The sequence below is a fragment of the Jaculus jaculus genome, chromosome 3 (genome assembly GCF_020740685.1).
Source record: "Jaculus jaculus isolate mJacJac1 chromosome 3, mJacJac1.mat.Y.cur, whole genome shotgun sequence".
Taxonomy (NCBI): Eukaryota; Metazoa; Chordata; class Mammalia; order Rodentia; family Dipodidae; genus Jaculus; species Jaculus jaculus.
The window spans coordinates 133,364,303-133,381,556 of record NC_059104.1 but is presented as its reverse complement, the minus strand read 5'-3'; the positions used below and the strand labels follow the sequence as shown (position 1 = coordinate 133,381,556).

The 17,254-nt window shown below is 45.9% G+C and overlaps 1 protein-coding gene across 1 annotated transcript in view; it reads left to right on the top strand.

Annotated features, from left to right (window-relative positions):
- Positions 1–2,852: 2,852 nt before the first annotated feature.
- Fam189a1 (family with sequence similarity 189 member A1) overlaps positions 2,853–17,254 on the top strand; it is a 455,203-nt gene continuing 440,801 nt past the window's right edge. Inside the window, exon 1 of the mRNA XM_012948679.2 lies at positions 2,853–3,071. Within this exon, the coding sequence (XP_012804133.2) occupies positions 2,853–3,071 (219 nt within the window). The remainder of the gene's footprint in view (positions 3,072–17,254) is intronic.

The following is a 17,254-nucleotide window of genomic DNA, read 5'->3' as shown; positions in this document are numbered from 1 at the left end:
GAATATGTATTATTATAACTCTTCTGTGAGAGACACTGAGACCCGGGCGGTCAATGACTTAGGATGACCGCCAGGAGGAAGCCCTTGGGCCAGCATCCCTCTTCTCCCTCTCCTGCCTCTCCTCCTCCCTTGTTCCTTGTTCCTTCCTCCCCCCTTTCTTTCTCTCTTTTTGTCCCTCCTTTCATTATTACCTTCTTCTTGTCTATAAAACCAACTCACATTAATTATTGCTATCTCCAAATTCCAGCTAAACTTTACAGCCAACCTTTTTGTTCCTTGGTTTTTGTTTTTTCTTTTTTCTTTCTTCGTCCTTTTTCTGTTTCTCATAGTGCCCATGTTACAGAGCAGAGTTCTCTGACCACTTCTGATTCTGGAGGCTACCTGATTCCCTGATTCATGAATTGTCCTTTCCTCAAATAAGCTGTTTATTTATGTCTCATTTTCTTTCTTTTTCTTTTTTCTTTTTTCTTTTTTCTTTTTCTTTTTTTTTTTTTTTAACTAATAGTCTTGGGCTTTAGAACAGCAGGGTAAGCTTCATTTCTGGGTCAGCCTCTCCCGCTGTCCCCTAGTAAAATTTCAAGGTGAAGGTACATCTCTTTCCATACAATTCATACACAGGAAAACGGTTTCACATCTATTTTCAAGGTGATACTGAATTTCTACATGGAGTTCTCTGGAGACTGACACTTGGTACCTCCCTATATCACTGAGCCTCTCTAACATCTCCACATACATACAATTTTGGAGCAGCCTGTGGGCTCTGTTTTCCCATGAACCTCCCTCAATCCACTTTCTACATTGTGATCAGAAAGCGCTTTTCCAATATCCTGTGTTTTACAGTGGTGTGTGTGTGTGTGTGTGTGTGTGTGTGTGTGTGTGTGGTGTGAGGTTCTCTCTACTACTGATGCATTTGACTTTGGAGCATTATCTCTGAGCTACCAGTCTTCCCAGGGGACCCAAAGACCCTTCAGTACAGGGGGATTTTCTTCTTCTGCTTGTCCTCTTATCCTCTTTAGCAAATAGTGGAGATTTAACATATTTCTGAACAGTCTATGAGGTGGATAAGCTTTGTAAATTTGTTCCTTTGTTATTCTGATTGTTTGTGTTTTGTTCACTGATGTACTTACCCCTAAGAGTCTCCAATGGTTACTGCTTGGAGCCCTTTGGAAGCATGTATGAATGAGGGAGGCCAGGGCACTCGGGTATCACCCTTTGGCATTGTTTCAAGCCCTGAAAAAAGTGCTTCCTGGGGAATTTCTAGATAGAAAATATCTCCAGGAAATTGAAATTTGTACTAGAGTGCGCTAAACAATGCTGGCCAGAGGCTCAGTATTTCATAAAGAACTGGAAGAGATGATGGTGGCGTTTGGCCACAGGCCAGTCTTTTGAGGTCAGCCACTCTATCTGTGGGATTCCCCACCCTCCCTTCATCCCTTGGCCTTCCTGTTAAATTGGAAAATAAATCCCATCCATAGTAAGGTGTTGGCTGATAAAAGGCCTGAGCTATTGCCCCTTCAAGGGGAATTTGCATTTTAATAGAGGCCCCTCAAGCCCCAAAGGAATCAATATCTTTAAGAGTAAAATTTCAAACGCCAGCAATTGAGAATTTTTTTCGGGGGGTGGGGGGACTCTTGTGTTTCTGATTCAACAGGGGACTGCCTCCATACGTACTGCTAAGAGGCCATGGAAGAATGGTCTCTGGAAATGACCTGTTTGCAACGTTGCCTTTTTATGTCAGCCCTTCATACTTCCCAACACTCTCTGCTCTCGTCATTCGCTAATACTGCAGCCCCTTGCAAGGCAAGTAAGCTTAAAGTTGTCGCCATCAACAGGGCCACAAAAGCTTTCCTTGGTAAGACGACACTTGGTGATTTTAAGACTTTACATGGGCGAGAGGGACTAGAGATGGTTTAACAGGTATCATTGATCACGTTCATTTAACTTCGTCTTGTATGCTTTTTAGAGGCCCAAACTTTGACTTCCTTTAAAAGCCCTGCGAAGCCAAGGTGTAGAGGAGAGCTGTGTGACTTGGGAGTGCTTTAAATGCCCCCAGAGCTGAGTTCTCAGCGGCTTCTCAGGGAAACTCAAACTGCAGAAAAGCAGCATCAAACGGCTTCCATGTCTGTTCTCCGGAGGGGGCTCCTGGTGCCCACACCTGGGGTGGAGCGCTGGGACTTCACCTCCCTGGGGCCCGGGCCCTGAGCGGAGGTCCCCGCGCGCACCCACTGCGCGTCAACCTCCGGATTCGCGGGTTCGGTCCCCGCTCCCACGCCTGTGCAGCGCGGCTGGCCAAGGACTCCGCGGCGGAGTCTGCTGTCCTTGTCCTTGTCGCGCTGCGGAGGTCCTCACGCTTCTCCTCCTCGGGATTGGCCAGCGTCGGGGCGGAGAACGCCCGCGCCCAGGCTCCGCGGGTGGGGACCACACCTGCGTCCTCCGCTCCCGCGTCCCCGCCCCGGTGCCGGCTCCCACTCCGGCCGGTGCCCAGCGCGCAGCGGCGCCGGGGCTCGCGCCCGGAGACGGCGGCGGCTCGCGCCCGACACGGAGGCTCGCGCCCGCGCTGGAGGCGGGGAGCGCGCGGGGCGGGCGGCGGGAGAGGGCGCAGCGCGAGCGGCTCGGCGGCCCTGCGGAGCGGCGGCGGGGGCGGCATGGGCTGCGGGCGCCCGGCTCCCCAGGCCGTCCGGCTCGCTCCCGGCGCGCAGCCGCCGCAGCCTTCGCGGCCGGCGGGGAGGCGGTCCCCGCGCCCGGCGCAACTTGCCGCCGTGGACCGGGAGTGAGGAGCGGCGGCGCGCGCCCCGACCGGCCGGCCGGTGGGAGCGTGGCGAGGCGAGGCGCGAGGGCGCCCGGCGGGCGCGATGCCTCCTGCCGGCGGTCCCCGTACGCCGCGCCCCGCCGCGCTGCCCCGCAGCCTGTCCCGCCTGCGCCAGTGCCCGGGCCGCTCCCGCATCGTGCTGGCGCTCGGGGCCACGCAGATGGCGCTCGGATGTCTCATCGTGGCTGTCAGCTTCGCTGCGCTGGCGCTCACCACCTCGGCCCGCGTCCGCCACTCCTGTCCCTTCTGGGCCGGCTTCTCGGTGAGTGACCGCTGGCCGTAGGGGACGAGGCTCCGAGCAAGGGCGAGGCGCGGGCGCGGACCGGTGACGCGGGGCGCTGCGGTCGCGGGGATGCTAAGTTGGGGTGCGAGCGCTCCGGGCCTGCGGCACGGGGCACAGTTCAAAACTCTGGGCAGAGGAACTCCGGGGACGAACTCGCCTCGCAGTCCCTGTTCTAGCCATCCGATCCCCGGAGTTACTTTTCTTACAGGAAACCAGCCAGGCGCCCCGCCTGCTCCACCAAGGTGGGCAGCGATCGGCGTCCGGTTTTGAGGTCCCCGGGAGCTGCGCACGCCGCGGACCCCGCGAAGCCGGCCAAGTGGCTTCTTGCGGACGTGGAGAGGTGGAATCAGTCTCGGATGGGGGCGCACGGCAGCCACGGACCGTCAGGTGGTCAGGGTGGGCGGCTGGGACCAGTGGACCGCTCTGGCCACTCGTTTCCCGCGTCTGCTCAGAACGATCCGGCTGGACGGAGCAGGCGGCCGATACCCAGCATCTGGGGGGCGGGAGGGGGCGTGTGTTTTGAACTCCGGACCGATTTTCAGGTTTTTGCCCACCCATCAGAGAAGCCTGTGAGTAATAAAGCCCTGGAAGAGGAAGACACTAGGAAATTTCTATGAAACAGATCCCTGTCCCGAGTTAATTTTTAACGTTCTGTCTGGTTTTGGTAAAGAATGGAGGTACAGGACTATAGGAAAGATAGATGCGGAGCAGGAATTTATAGACATGCGCTTATTGGGAGAACTCTTGACATCTCTCACTACATTTGGTTTATGGTGCTGAAATGCGTGCACAGACTTCTTGCAATTCAGTATGTTTGAATACCACCTACAGAAACACAAACCAACCCTTTGTAATTAATGTTTGCTATTTGTTCTTCATTTTTTTAATTTAAAAAAAATCAGTCCAGCTTTGCTTTTATTTATTTATTTAGTTTGTAATGGCCTTTGTTCTCGTAAGTTCCTGGTCTGGTTTAAAATGAGATCCCAGCAAAACTGCTTTTGAAACAGGGATCAATACAGGTGTGGTTGATCATCCTAATGGAGGTATTAATTTTCAAAGCTTATATCAGATTAGGGGTCCAGTCTTGGAGAACTGAATAGGAACGGCAGACTGTGTGGTCATAGCTCCCCGTGTGCAAATCGAGAGGAGGTGGGAGGCAGCCGCCAGGGAGCCATGATTCAAATACGCCCCTATATATAGTCTGCACACATCTGTTGCTCAGTTTTTAGCGATATTTAATATGCATTGTTTTCATATCTGTCTAGTGGATATTGGGTTCTGTCTGCTGGAACCAGCCTACAGGTGGCAGACTGGTGAATTGGCTGCACTTCTGAGCCTCTCCCTGCCTTCTGATCCTCAGCACCAACTCCCAAGGGTTTGCAAGAAAAACTGCCTTTTTATAATAAACCTCAACAGAAAACCATTTATGTGGACTAATGCATCTTCACTACATTTCTGTTTCAAGGGTTAAATATCATAAAACAGCAATGCAGTTTGGGTCTCAAATGTTATTCTCTTCAACAAAACAAGCTATTTGTTCTAACTTCCCATAATTCAGAGTAATTCCATGAGGTTGTGGTATGTGCACACGTTTCTCGGAGCCCTGGAGAACAGAACTGAACTAACCACAAAGTGCTTACATGCCAAGGGTATATCTTCCATCCTTCCATTTATTTTTTCTTGGGTTTCTTTTCAATTTTCAAACTTAATTAGCTACAAGTACCCTTAAAATTCTTTTGTGTTCTATGGTGGTGATCAAACTCAGGGATTTTTTTTTAAGTGCTTTGCCACTGAATTTACATTTCCAACTCTTGAGAGTCTTTCAATACAGTATATACTGTTTTTCACACATTGTCTTTACCCTTTGCAGAAAGGGGGTTTATTCCTGTGATGCATGTTAGTGTGGTTGTCAATGGTAACATGTGCTCTTTTTTTGATATTTTATTTTTATTTATTGGGGCAGGGGAGAGGGAAAGAATGGGCCTCCAGCCATTGCAAATGAATTCCAGATGTGTGTATCATCTTTTGCATCTGGCTTATGTGGGTCCTGGGGAATTGAACCTAGGTCCTCTGGCTTTGCAAGCAAACACCTTAACTGCTAAGCCATCTCTCCAGCCCTAAAATGGGCTCTTTGCCCCAATTCTACAGTCTGCCCTCTATCAGCTGCTTCCACAGCTAAGGATTCAACCAACTCCAGATTGAAACTGTTCAGAAAAACCATCTGTATTGAACATGCACAGACTTTTCTCCTTGTCACTCTTACCTAAACAATGCAACTATTTGCATATCATTTATATCGCATTACAGATGTTACAGGAAATATAGATATGATTCCTGTGTACAGGAGGATTTGCAAACTATATGTAATCAGTCTGCTATTTTACATAAGGGACTTGAGCATGCATGGATTTTTGTCTTCATGGGGAGGAAGGGATGTTCCTGAAACTAATCCCCTATGGATATGAAAGGCTGATGATTGTGGATGCTCATCCTCTGAGTCCCGGAGTTGGTGAAACTACCTGTTGTAGTTTAAAGGCAAAATGTCCCCCATTGGATCATGTGTGTGAACACTTGAGCCCCAGCTGGTGGCACCCATTGGAAAGGTTATGGAAGCTTTGGGAATTGGAATTTTGCCTGAGGAAGTAGGTTATTGAGGGCAAGCCTTAGGGTTTTACAGCACAACCCCACTTCCTGCTTATTCTCTGCTTCCTGACTGTTGCTGTGGCCAGCTCAGCCTCCTGTTTCTGCTGCCATGTTGGCTTGATGGAATGTATCCCCCTGAAATTGTAAGCAAAATTAAGCCCCTTTCTTCCTTAAGTTGCTCTGGTCAGGAATTTGTTCAAAGCAACAAAGTAACAAATATATGATCTTGCACTGGTGTCTTTCATTTAAGGTGGGTGGTTACTGTGGCCTGCTGTTATGGGAATCCACTCTGTGGGGCTTAGGGCTGTCCACTGCTTTCACTGAATCTTCTGAAAGAAGACTGATTTGCTGCTCCATGAAGATGTCTGGTTTTCTTGATCCTTGGTCCTTTGTGGCTTGTACATGGTGAAGAAACATTGTAAAAACATCTCTTCTCTATAAGAATGTATAATAGTACGAAAAAGAACACTTTATGAACACTTACAGTGTGTCAGATGTGAAGCTGACTTCCAGGGGGATGTGGCTCATTACATTGGTAGCTCAGTGGACAGTGTCTTCTGGTGCACCGGGGATGTTGCCTCACTTTGAGTCTGGATGGGCCTTCTCACTTGTTCTGATCATAGTTGAGCCAGTCTCCCTTCTGGGCCTGTGGCCTCAAGAAATTGTAGTCATTTGGGCTGAGCAAGCTGAGGTAAGGAGGGAGTAACTACCCCAAGGTGACTGAGCTAAGAAATGTCTTTGAACTTAATTGACCTCACTTTAGAAACACTATGCATCTAACCATCAGACTTATCCATGCAGAGGAGGTTAAAGGGAAGCCTACTGGTTAAGGAGTCTGCCTTGGTGAGTTCACGTCCTTTGCTTCTTAGGAGAACCCAAAACAGACTGGAAAGGTGAAAAATTTAAGGGAAATTTGAGGGTACAGTACACTGGAGAAGTTGAGGAAATGTAAGGTTCTGTACATGTATGGAAGGTTTTATTTTGATTTACCATTTTGAAGGTTTCAGGCCATTACATTTAGATCTGTGATAAGGCAGCACATCATGGTGGCAGGGTGTGACAGAGCTGGCCCTGGGTCCTTACCCTTTAATAGAGTGGCTTCATTGTTTTCTTTCAAACTTTATTAATGCCCAGGGCATCCAACAAGTGCATTGTAAATCATTCACATTGTCACTTATGTCTGCTGATGAAACTGATCTTTGATAATTAACTTGTGTGTGTGTGTTACCTTTAAATGCAACTCCACCTAATTTTTTGTTTATATACCTAGAGAAATATATAATTGTTGCCATAGGAAAAATGTGAGTAATATAGAAAAAAATCGTTCTTCATTCTACATTGATTCAGTATTGATATGTGAGCAATATTACCATTGTTATTTAATGGGGTCCTGGCATGCTTTCCTTTTCTGTTATAAAATATATTAGAATATGTTTATATTCTCTCTCTCTCTTCATATGTGTGTGTGTGTGTGTGTGTGTGTGTGTGTGTAGTTATATTAGAACATAACTTTAAAAAAGTCAGCCTAGACTAGGGGGAAACCCTACCTTGAAAAATAAGTAAAATAAAAATATAAAAATAAGTTTCTGGAGACATGGCTCAATGATTAAGGTACTTGCCTGCAAGGATTAATGACCTGGATTTGTTTCCTAAGTACCTACCTAAAGCCCAATGCACAAAATGGCACATGCATCTGGAGTTCATTTGTAGAAGTTGGAGGCCCTGGTGTACTCATTCTCTCTTTTTCTGCTTGCAAATAAATGAAAACATTTAAAATGTACAAAAATAGGATTATTGCACCCACATCTTTCTCTCTTTTTTTAAATGTTTTTTGTTTATTTTATTTATTTATTTATTTGAGAGCAACAGAGAGAAAGAGGGAGTGGAGAGGGAGAGAATGGGCACACCAGGGCCTCTAACCACTGCAAACAAACTCCAGATGCATGTGCCCCCTTGTGCATCTGGCTAATGTGGATCCTGGGGAATCGAGCTTCGAACCGGGGTCCTTAGGCTTCACAGGCAAGCGCTTAACCTCTAAGCCATCTCTCCAGCCCACCACATCTCTCTCTTTTTAATATGTATAATGAATACTCCCAGCTCTCATTGGTGGCCATTTTAAAACTTTTAATGGGCAAACATGATACATTTTATTTTACAATATGAAAACCGCTGTAGTTAATGCCACTAATTATATTGAAAAGACTTTGTTATGTCCGCACTGGTTGTTATAAACTTTTCAAAAATATGAAGCTCATTTGAACGCTCATGTTTTGTTAATGGCAAATAAACCTGGAATTGTGCCTTTCTTTGGGGAAAAAAATAGTCCACATTGTGAATTGTTGCAATTCATTCCATTTTCTCTTGCTAGGAGTCATCTGGCTATATCAATTCTGTGTCCCTATGATCGGTGCTACTTCTCTAGATTCCACTGCTTATTTCTGAGAATGAAGCCCCCAAGTGGATTGCCAGCCAGATCTAGTCTGACCTGCAGTTTGGTTAGGCAGTGCTGGATTATTTGCCAGGACAGACTGTCGTCATTCTTAACTATAGGAGCATTGGGTGACAGTACTAATGGCCACCTTCTCAAGACATGGGATATTATCAGTCTTGAACATTTTTTCCTAATAGTTTTAAGTTTATCTGTGAAGGGGGGGGGGAAAGAAAAGGAGAAAGAGAATGAATAAGAACTGGCGTGCAAGGGCCTCTTGCTGTTTGCTTGCCAATGCACTCCAGATGCAAGCACCACTTTGTGCATCTGGCTTCACATGGGTAGTGGGGAATCAAACTTGGGCCTGCAGCCTTTGCAAGCAAGCACCTTTAATGGTTGCAGCATCTTCCCAGCCTATGAAAAATTTTATTAATCTGATAGAAAAATAAAGACATCTGTTTTCATTGGATCTGGATTTTCATGGCTACTTTATTATGCATTGCAATTTTTGTCTTATTTAGCTTAGCTTTCGCTGTCTTTTGCCACATAGAAAATGTTTGTAACTTTTTACCTGGTCAAGTGCATCCGTATTTGCTTTTATAATTTCTATGCTTTTCTTCATTAGGAGGATTATCATTACAATACACACAAATAGTCTTTTAAATTTTTATATTCATGTTTTTATTCATCCAGAATTTATTCTGCATATAGAATTTTTAGAGAATCTTTATTTATTCAGAGTTCCTACCAAAGTGTGGTTCTGTTTTGAACTCTATTCAGTTTTCTGTCATAACTCTCTTTTAGGGACTTTTCTTTCTCCCTCTCTCCCTTCTTCCTTCATCTCTTCCTTTCCCTCCCTTTTTTCCTCCTTCTTTCCTATTGGATATTAAACCCAGGGCCTTGAGAGTGCTAGGCAAACACCCTGCCATTGAGCTATCCCTTAAGCTCTTACCTCATTCCTTCCATTATGGTAACTTGGCAGTGAGTTTTGCTATCTGGGAAAGCAAGTCTATCTATGCTGTTTTTCTGCCTCAAAAATGCCATGGTGTTCTTCCATATAAACTTGAAAATATCTATGCCTGCTTCCCCGTAAGGCTTTCTTAGTATTTGGATTGGAATCATATTACCTTTATGGATCAATTCTGGAAGTACTGAGTTCTAGCATATTAAATCTTCCAATTCAAGAAAATGATGTGTCTCTTCATTGATCTTCCCTTGTCTTAAAGGTTTCAGAAAATGTTTTATGGGCATGTATTCATCGTGACAGAATCATTTTTCACTCTTCTCCAAACTCACATTGAAAATGAAACCAATGAGCATGACCGCCATAGGAAGAGATGAGGGATGACATGTTCAATAAAAGTGATGAGGCGCCCTCGGGAGTCCTAGGGCTGGGCAGAGGGGCCATATACCAGCGGCAACAAGATCATTGCGAACCTCTCACTCCTACAAGTGGAATGGCAGCCTGGATGGGCACATCCAAGAGCAGCTGGCAGAACTGGAAAGATCGATCCTTCAAGGTTTTTATATAGCTGAGAACAGCACACACACTGCATGATGGATCTGGAAGCATGCATGACACATTTTAGAGGCTCTTGGAACTACACAATAAATTCTTCCTTCTAGAAGGGCAAAGCCTCCTCCTGAGCATAAATTGGTGAGAATATCTACCAACGGGAGCAGGACAGGAACAGAGATGGCAGGTGAGAGTAGGTCCAGATGGTAGAGGTGAGGAGGAGAAAGACCCTCAAGGAAAGAGGTCTCAGAAATTGCTTGTGTCACCTCTTCTTACTGTAATAGGACACCTGAGATAACTAATTTATGAAAAGGAAAGCTTTATTTTCACTTACACATTCAGATGTCCATAGTTGCTTGGTCCATTGCTTTGGGTCTGTGGTGACACAGTTATCATGGCTGTGGTCATATGTGGCATCAGAACCCTATTCAACTTGTGGCTGGATAGCAAGTAGAGATAGAGAAGACTGGGTCCCCATATCCTTTATGACCTAACGCCCTCACTAGATTCCTGTAAGCAAGCTCAGCAAACTCATGGGTTTGCCATGCTCCACTTGGGTTTCTTTGGTGTGCTGTCAGTGCCTATCTTGGGTGGAGAGATGCTTGCTCACGTCTTCCAGGAAGAAGCACAGAGCCCAGACTTGCACAGTGTTTGCCTGCACTCGGGTTGACTAGAGGGCACCATGGCAGAGGTAGCAGGTGGAAAGAAGTGCAGCATCAGAGGGCTCTAGGCTACCCAAGTACAGCCCTCAGGTCACTTCGTCTGTCACACAAGGTGCACTTGGGAGCAACAGGCATGTCTGAGAAGGCATTATTTTTACTTTTCTGGTCACGATGCCAAAACCAGGTTGCACGATCAATTGGTTCAGTAACAAAAATTGAGAGGCGCCAGGTGCAAACCATTATGCTGAACGTTTTCTGTAAATAATTTGACAGTTGGTACAGGTCGCCCTCTGCTCTGCTTTGCTCCGACCTAGCACAGGCCGGCATCAGTTGCTAATTGGTACAATTCCTTCGGGCTTGGCTGAAGATGTGCACTGTGATCCCACGTTCTCCAGAGACCTTCACAGGGTGCGATAGACAAGGAGAGAATATGTTATTTTATACAGAAATCATACTTTTTTTTGCTTGCTTTCGTATTTGGTACTGCTTTTCTTAGAATTTTTCTAATTTTCTGAATGCTTTGTGTTTTCATTTTTGCCTGAGCATCCTAATTAGAATTTGGTAAGAGAAGTTATTTGCTTGCTATAGGGTCTCTTTTTCTGTTTCTTTCTCCACATCTTTTGTGGTTTTGTTTGGTAGTTCTTGCTTGTCCTTTGATGTCTGCAGGGATGATTAAAAGAGGTATTTGATGGGCTTTCTTTTTCGTCCCTGTCTTTGAATGAATGAGGGGCTGTTTTAGCCCTGTCTGGGTGTGGCTGGGGGAAAGCAGCAGGTTTCACCGTGAGTGTGTGTACTGGCCCTCTGTGAGTTCCTCTTCTGAAATAGCATGTGCTGATACAGAGCGTCTGCTGTGGGGCATGACTCCTCACTTTGGAGGCAGAAGAGGTGGAAGGTTCATTTCTTCATTAAAGGTAGTGAATTTTTTTTTTTTTTTTTTTTTTTGGCCTTTGAAATGCAGAGCTGTGCTGTAAGTGCCAGAGGTATGAGCGACTGGGGTCCACACCTAATACACCCTTAGGACCATAGAGACTGTGGAATAGGACATTATACCCCTCTAAAGTCTTTCCTCCCAGTGATGCTGATCTGAGTTTCCTCTGTTAGTTAACTAGTCCTTACTTTTCTTCACAGCATTCAGTAGTCTTTATTCCTCAGTTCCATGAAGCACTCTGCATCGGCAGAACTCAGGGGGAGCTGCTCACAGTCCAACTGGCTAGCTGAGCCTGACTCCAGCTGGTTGTCTCCTGAGCCCAGCTCCAGTTTTCCATGTTCCATACCTCATTTTCCACTGCCTGATGGAAATTTTTTGGACCTCACTCTACTCACTGAAGGAAAATATTTATGAACGTTTGAATTGACCCATATTTTTCTTCCTGTAAAGAGTGTTATCCTGCAACTCTTGTTCTTACTAAATCAAGGGCATTCATTGCTATAGTAAAAGAGCAGGTATTATCTAGAACAAAGAGCTCATGACTCAGCTTTGAGCCCCAGAGCTAACTTTCTTGAGTCTCTAGAGAGATTATAGCCATGGAAAACAGGATTTGTTGCAAGAGAAAAATGAATCTTGTTCCAAAAAGTTTTCCTTAGTATACTGGGAACAAATCTAGAAGGCCTGGCAATGGTTTTCTCTTCAAGTAATGTGTCAATAGGAGGGATGGAATAATGGAAGGAAAATCACCACTGACCAGGAAGTAGGAAGGAAGTGATAAAAGAATGCCCTTTAGGGAAGGTATGAATTAAAAGAGAGTGCTTCTGAGGTGCACAGGCTTCTTGGACCCCTGAGAATGAGGTCCTGAGGCTCCACATGGTAGGAAGACATGGGCAAAGGAGAGCCCGAGGACGCTGGCTGGTGGCTGTCTTGCGTCCGTACTGTTCAGTATAATGTAGGAGCCATCAGGTAGTATTCAGATGGGAACTATCTACATCATTTCTCTGGGATTCTGTGATGACTATTCAACCCTCAGCTCCTCCCCTGCAGTGGGCAAGCAGCCACAGACAATTGATAAGTGAATGAGGGTAGTGTGCTCAGTAAAACTGCTCATAAAAATCACAGGGCAGATTTGGGTCAAGTGTCATAGTTTGCTGGTCTCTGGTCTATGTTTGGCTCTGAAATTTCCTATGGACTATGTGTGAAAAAATGTCATCTGGAAGTTTCCATATTGTGTGGGGCATGTTAAATGTAGCTGAGAGTAAAGAATCAGGTTGTCTGGCATGAGGCACCCCTCAGAATTGAGCAGAGAGATTATTCTAGTTGAGACCATGGGACAGATCATCTGTAGCTAGAACCTTTGGAGACTGTACCCCAGGCTCTGGATCCACACAACCATCTAGGGTAATAGCCACACCCCCTAGGAGAAATGAGCAGGCATTGTCTGTGAGCAGTACATTTTGGCTGTGGACAAAGAACAGTGGTGACACCAAAAGATGGCTGCAGTCAGCTTCATGTGGCTAGGATGGACATCGAACCAGACACAGTTTATGGGAAGAACAGGGTTGTTTTATCTTACAGATTCAGAGGAAGTTCCATTACTGGTGGAAGCAGCTGCTTCCATACGTCTAAGCAGAGAGAAACACATGCAACAAGCAAACACCAACAGCAAGAAACACAGACCATCTACCTCACAACTGCTCTCCCCACACCTTTGGGCTGAAATCAGATCTGCACCCAGTGACATGGCTCCTCCTGGCAGGAATCTGCCTGCTAGGGGCTGAAGTTACAAACTCAATTTTAATAACACAGCTGATGCTATGGGGCCGTACATTCACATTCATCATCACAGATAGGGAGCCATGCCTTATCCAGAGGTCAGGGGACATTTCTGACTTAGATACCTATCACTCTGAATTTGAAGGAACTTCTGTCACTCACAGAGTTGTTCAGATTTGAGGCTGTTCTCTCCCTTCTGGCCCAGAGTCACATCTCAAACTGGATGGGCATGGACACTTCACATTTATGATGGTTCGGCCTCATCTTGGTTCCTCATCTTCGTTGTGAAACATTTGTCTTCTCCGATCTCAGCCAGTGAGGCAATTGCAACAGACACCCAAGGGACCTTCTCAGTTACCATCTTGTCTCTGCAGTCTCTTTGACTGTTCCTCTAAAATAGTTATTTCTGCCCACCATGTATATCTCTTACACAAGATATTTTGGTAGCCCCATGTTTGGCTTCTCCACTTCTGTGCTTATATTGTCAATATGCTTGTCCACCATATTCAGATAATTAAAATTTTTTTTATTCTTTTATTTATTTGAGAGTGACAGACAGAGAGAGAAAGAGGCAGAGAGAGAGGGTGGTGAGGGAGAGAATGGGCACACCCGGGCCTCCAGCCACTGCAAACGAACTCCAGATGCGTGTGCCCCTTTCTGCATCTGGCTAACGTGGGTCCTTAGGCTTCACAGGCAAGCGCTTAACCACTAAGCCATCTCTCCAGCCCTTCAGATAAATTTTTGATGCAAATGTGAAACTTCCTATTGTGTTCCACTTTTGGTAGCAGTGGAACAGTGTATTAAGTCCATTTTTTCATCAATCTTACAAAATGCACGTGGCAGGTTTGCTTTAAAAAGAAAAGTGGTTTATTTAGCCCATAATTTTGGAGGTTCATTGGCACACCACTGGCATTGAGTTGGCTCTGGTGAGGATCTCATTGCATATGGTAAATGGCATCATTACGGCAGCAATGTGTATATGATGAGGGGAGATGACATTACCAGATGGGAAGCAAGAGATAGTGGGTAGGGCTAGGCTCAGGCCTTTATAACAACTCTCTAGTTAGAATGAACCAGAATCCCATGAGAAATACCACCGTCCCTTCCAATGGCATGGCCCCAATGACCTAAGAACCTCTTACCTGGCTCTGTGACTTAGAGATCCTACCACCTCTCCCCACCACACTGAGGACCAGTCTTCCAACCTGTGCACCTTTGGGGATATATCTCATACAAACCACACAGAGCAGATATTTGGAGTAGCCCCACTTCTGTGGTTGTGTACATTACTTTAGTGTGGGAAGCTGTATGATGACGTCCATGTCTTCATTCTAGGGGCCTGGAGATATGTATGATATGTGGAAGAAAACATTTTGCAGATGTGATAAAGTTAATGGATCTTGCAATTCAGAAATCATTCTGGATTATTTAAGTGGGTCCAATACCAGCACAGGGGTTCCTAGAAGTAGAAGATCTGAGTCAGTAGGGAGATGTGCAGACAGAATCAAGAAAGATGGCTCAGTGGGTAAGAGCAGTTGCCATGCAAGCACGAGGGCCCGAGAGGTCCTGATTTACCCTGAGTTCAATTTCTCAGCACCTGTGTAAGCTGCTGGGCATGGCAAATCATGCCTGTAACCCCAGTTCTATGGGGAGCAGAGACTGGTGGGGAATCACTGGGACTTGCTGGTTAGCTGGTCTGACCAGACAGGGAAGCTCTGAGTTCAATGAGAGGCTCCAACCCAAGGAAATAAGCAGATGGGCAATAGAGCAGACCACCTGATATTCTCATCTGGCCAATGCACGCTAGGCATGCCTGTGAAGCCTAACGATCCAGGTTCAACTCCCCAGAACCTGTGTAAGTCAGATGCATAAGGTGGTACATGTACACATGGGTCCACATACACATAAAGTCGCATACGTATCTGGAGTTTCTTTGCAGTGGATTGAAGCCCTGGTGTGACAATTCTGTCTCCCTTTCCTCCCCTCATTAAAACAAAACAAAACAAAAAACCTTAAAAAATGTGTTGTCTTGAAGTTTCTCAGATTGTGATAATTTTGTCGAGGAGCAATAGGGAATGAATACCATAGAAATTTAAGAGAGGTTGGAGAGATGGCTTAGCAGTTAAGGCACTTGCTGGCAAAGCCTAAGGACCCAGGATTGATGCCCCAGTACCCATGTAAAAGCCAGATGCACAGGGTGGCACATGCATCTGGAGTTCATTTGCAGTGTGGCTGGAGGCCCTGGCAAACCATCTTTCTATGTGTCTCTATCTATATCTGACTCTGAAATAGATAAATAAATGAGTGCATTAATAAATGAATAAATAAATAAATTAAATTATTTCCAAAAAGAAATTCAAGGGAACAATCGAGAGGAGGAAACAGAAGAGGCTTGCACTGGGCTTTCACTAGCTGGAGTCCAGGTCTGCTGGGGTCAGGATGGAGCAAGTATCGCCCCCACATTCTCCACTTCAGGGACCCTGCTCAGGTGAACACTAGTGGAATGGGCACACCTTTGTGCTCATGATGTAAATTCACTCGGATAGTCACAAGAACTGGCATTTATTTACTGCTTACCTTGGGACATTATTCAGAGACTATTACACACTATTTAACCCTTGCATAATTCTTTGAGGACAGGTATGCATGATATCCTCAGTTTATAGATGGGAAAATATCTGGCAAGATTCTCCTGAGGGGAACTGGTTGAGGAGAGGGTGGGAAAGAGATGTATGCAGAAAGTAGAAGTAAAAGATTGGTAGGGTGGTCCTGGGTGGTAACACAAGGGTCTAACATGCAGACTGGGTGCTGGCACCCTGCCAGGCCAGAAGCAGGAATAGTCCACACAATCTGCATATGTGTTTGGAGACCTATACTGCATTATAATATAGCTTAGTCCTACCTGGTGGCCCTGTGTGCTTGGATGGGAGCGGGAGATTCCAGGCCTGGGAAAAAGCAGAGCCATCACCCCTCAGGGTGGCTTCAGGGGCTGGATGAGCATGAGTGGCAGCCTGCTGCTCTCCAAGTAGCCCCTCTATTGCCCCTCTTGCTTCCAGAAGCAAGCCCCTTTCATTTTGGGGGTGCATGAATTTACAAGGGGGAAGATGGAACCTGGTGCAGGTGGATGCTGAAGAAAAGCTTATGTGGGGCTCATTTTCATCCTTTATGAAAGAGGATTACATCCGAGCACTGTTTCCAAACCAGACCAACAGTGGCCTTGTAGAAACACAGGAAGTCATTGCTTTCCTCATCACGAGTATCCAAGTGGATAAGAGACTGCTGTTCTGAGATAAACAGAAGCTGTTGGTGCAGGTTTCTTGGAATACTGGCTGGTGATTTTTTACATAAGGGACTGAGGAGCACAGGTTGAGTTTTGAGGAGTTAATGTGCAGAGATCTCTGACTGCAAGTTCAGGTCATGGAACAAGGTCATGGCCAAGTTATTGAAATACTGCAGACTCTGTAATGTGTTATTTACTCGTTTTGGCCCCAAAGTGAATGGCATATTCACAGGGACCCCATTTGGGGACATGAAGGCAGGTGTGGAGCTAAGGATCTGTCTGAATGGGGCCAAAGCCCAAGGACGGAGACAGGGCCTCGAGTGGAGGAAGAGTCTGAGTTGGAGACAGGAAATTCCTGAAAGTGGGAGAGGGAAAAATGTGCAAGAGGTAGCCAGTTGGGATATCCTGGGAGATTTTACCAGAGCAGTTCAGAGTAAATATGTTTTCTGTCACTCTTGGCATGACTGGTTCTGACCTTTTCTAGGGATGAAAACATTGAAGAAGCCAATGAGCTAGAAAACATTTTCTGTATTCCTTGGGGGTTATGGAAAGGATTTTCTTTCTTTGAGGAGGACTTTGATGCACACTCAGGAGACTGAAGGGACCTTTAAGGTGTGTGCAGAGGAAGGTATAGGGACAGAGTGTGCTACTTGTGGCCAGTAGTATGTCTGACTGGTTTAGGAAGACCCAGATCTGACCAAACTCTGGAAGGAGAATAGAGGTGGGAAGAAAGTGTGCAGCCCTCAGGAGAGGAGCTAGGGAGGTCCAGGTATCTATCCTTTCTTCTCTAGTTTTGTGCTGCGTGTCTGGCTGGGGTGACAGACCTGGGGAAGTAGTCTCCCCTTATCCATAGGGATAACATCTATGACTCCCACTGGACGCTTGAAGCCTGGATAGTAGTGGACTCTCCACGATCTATAGTTCATTTA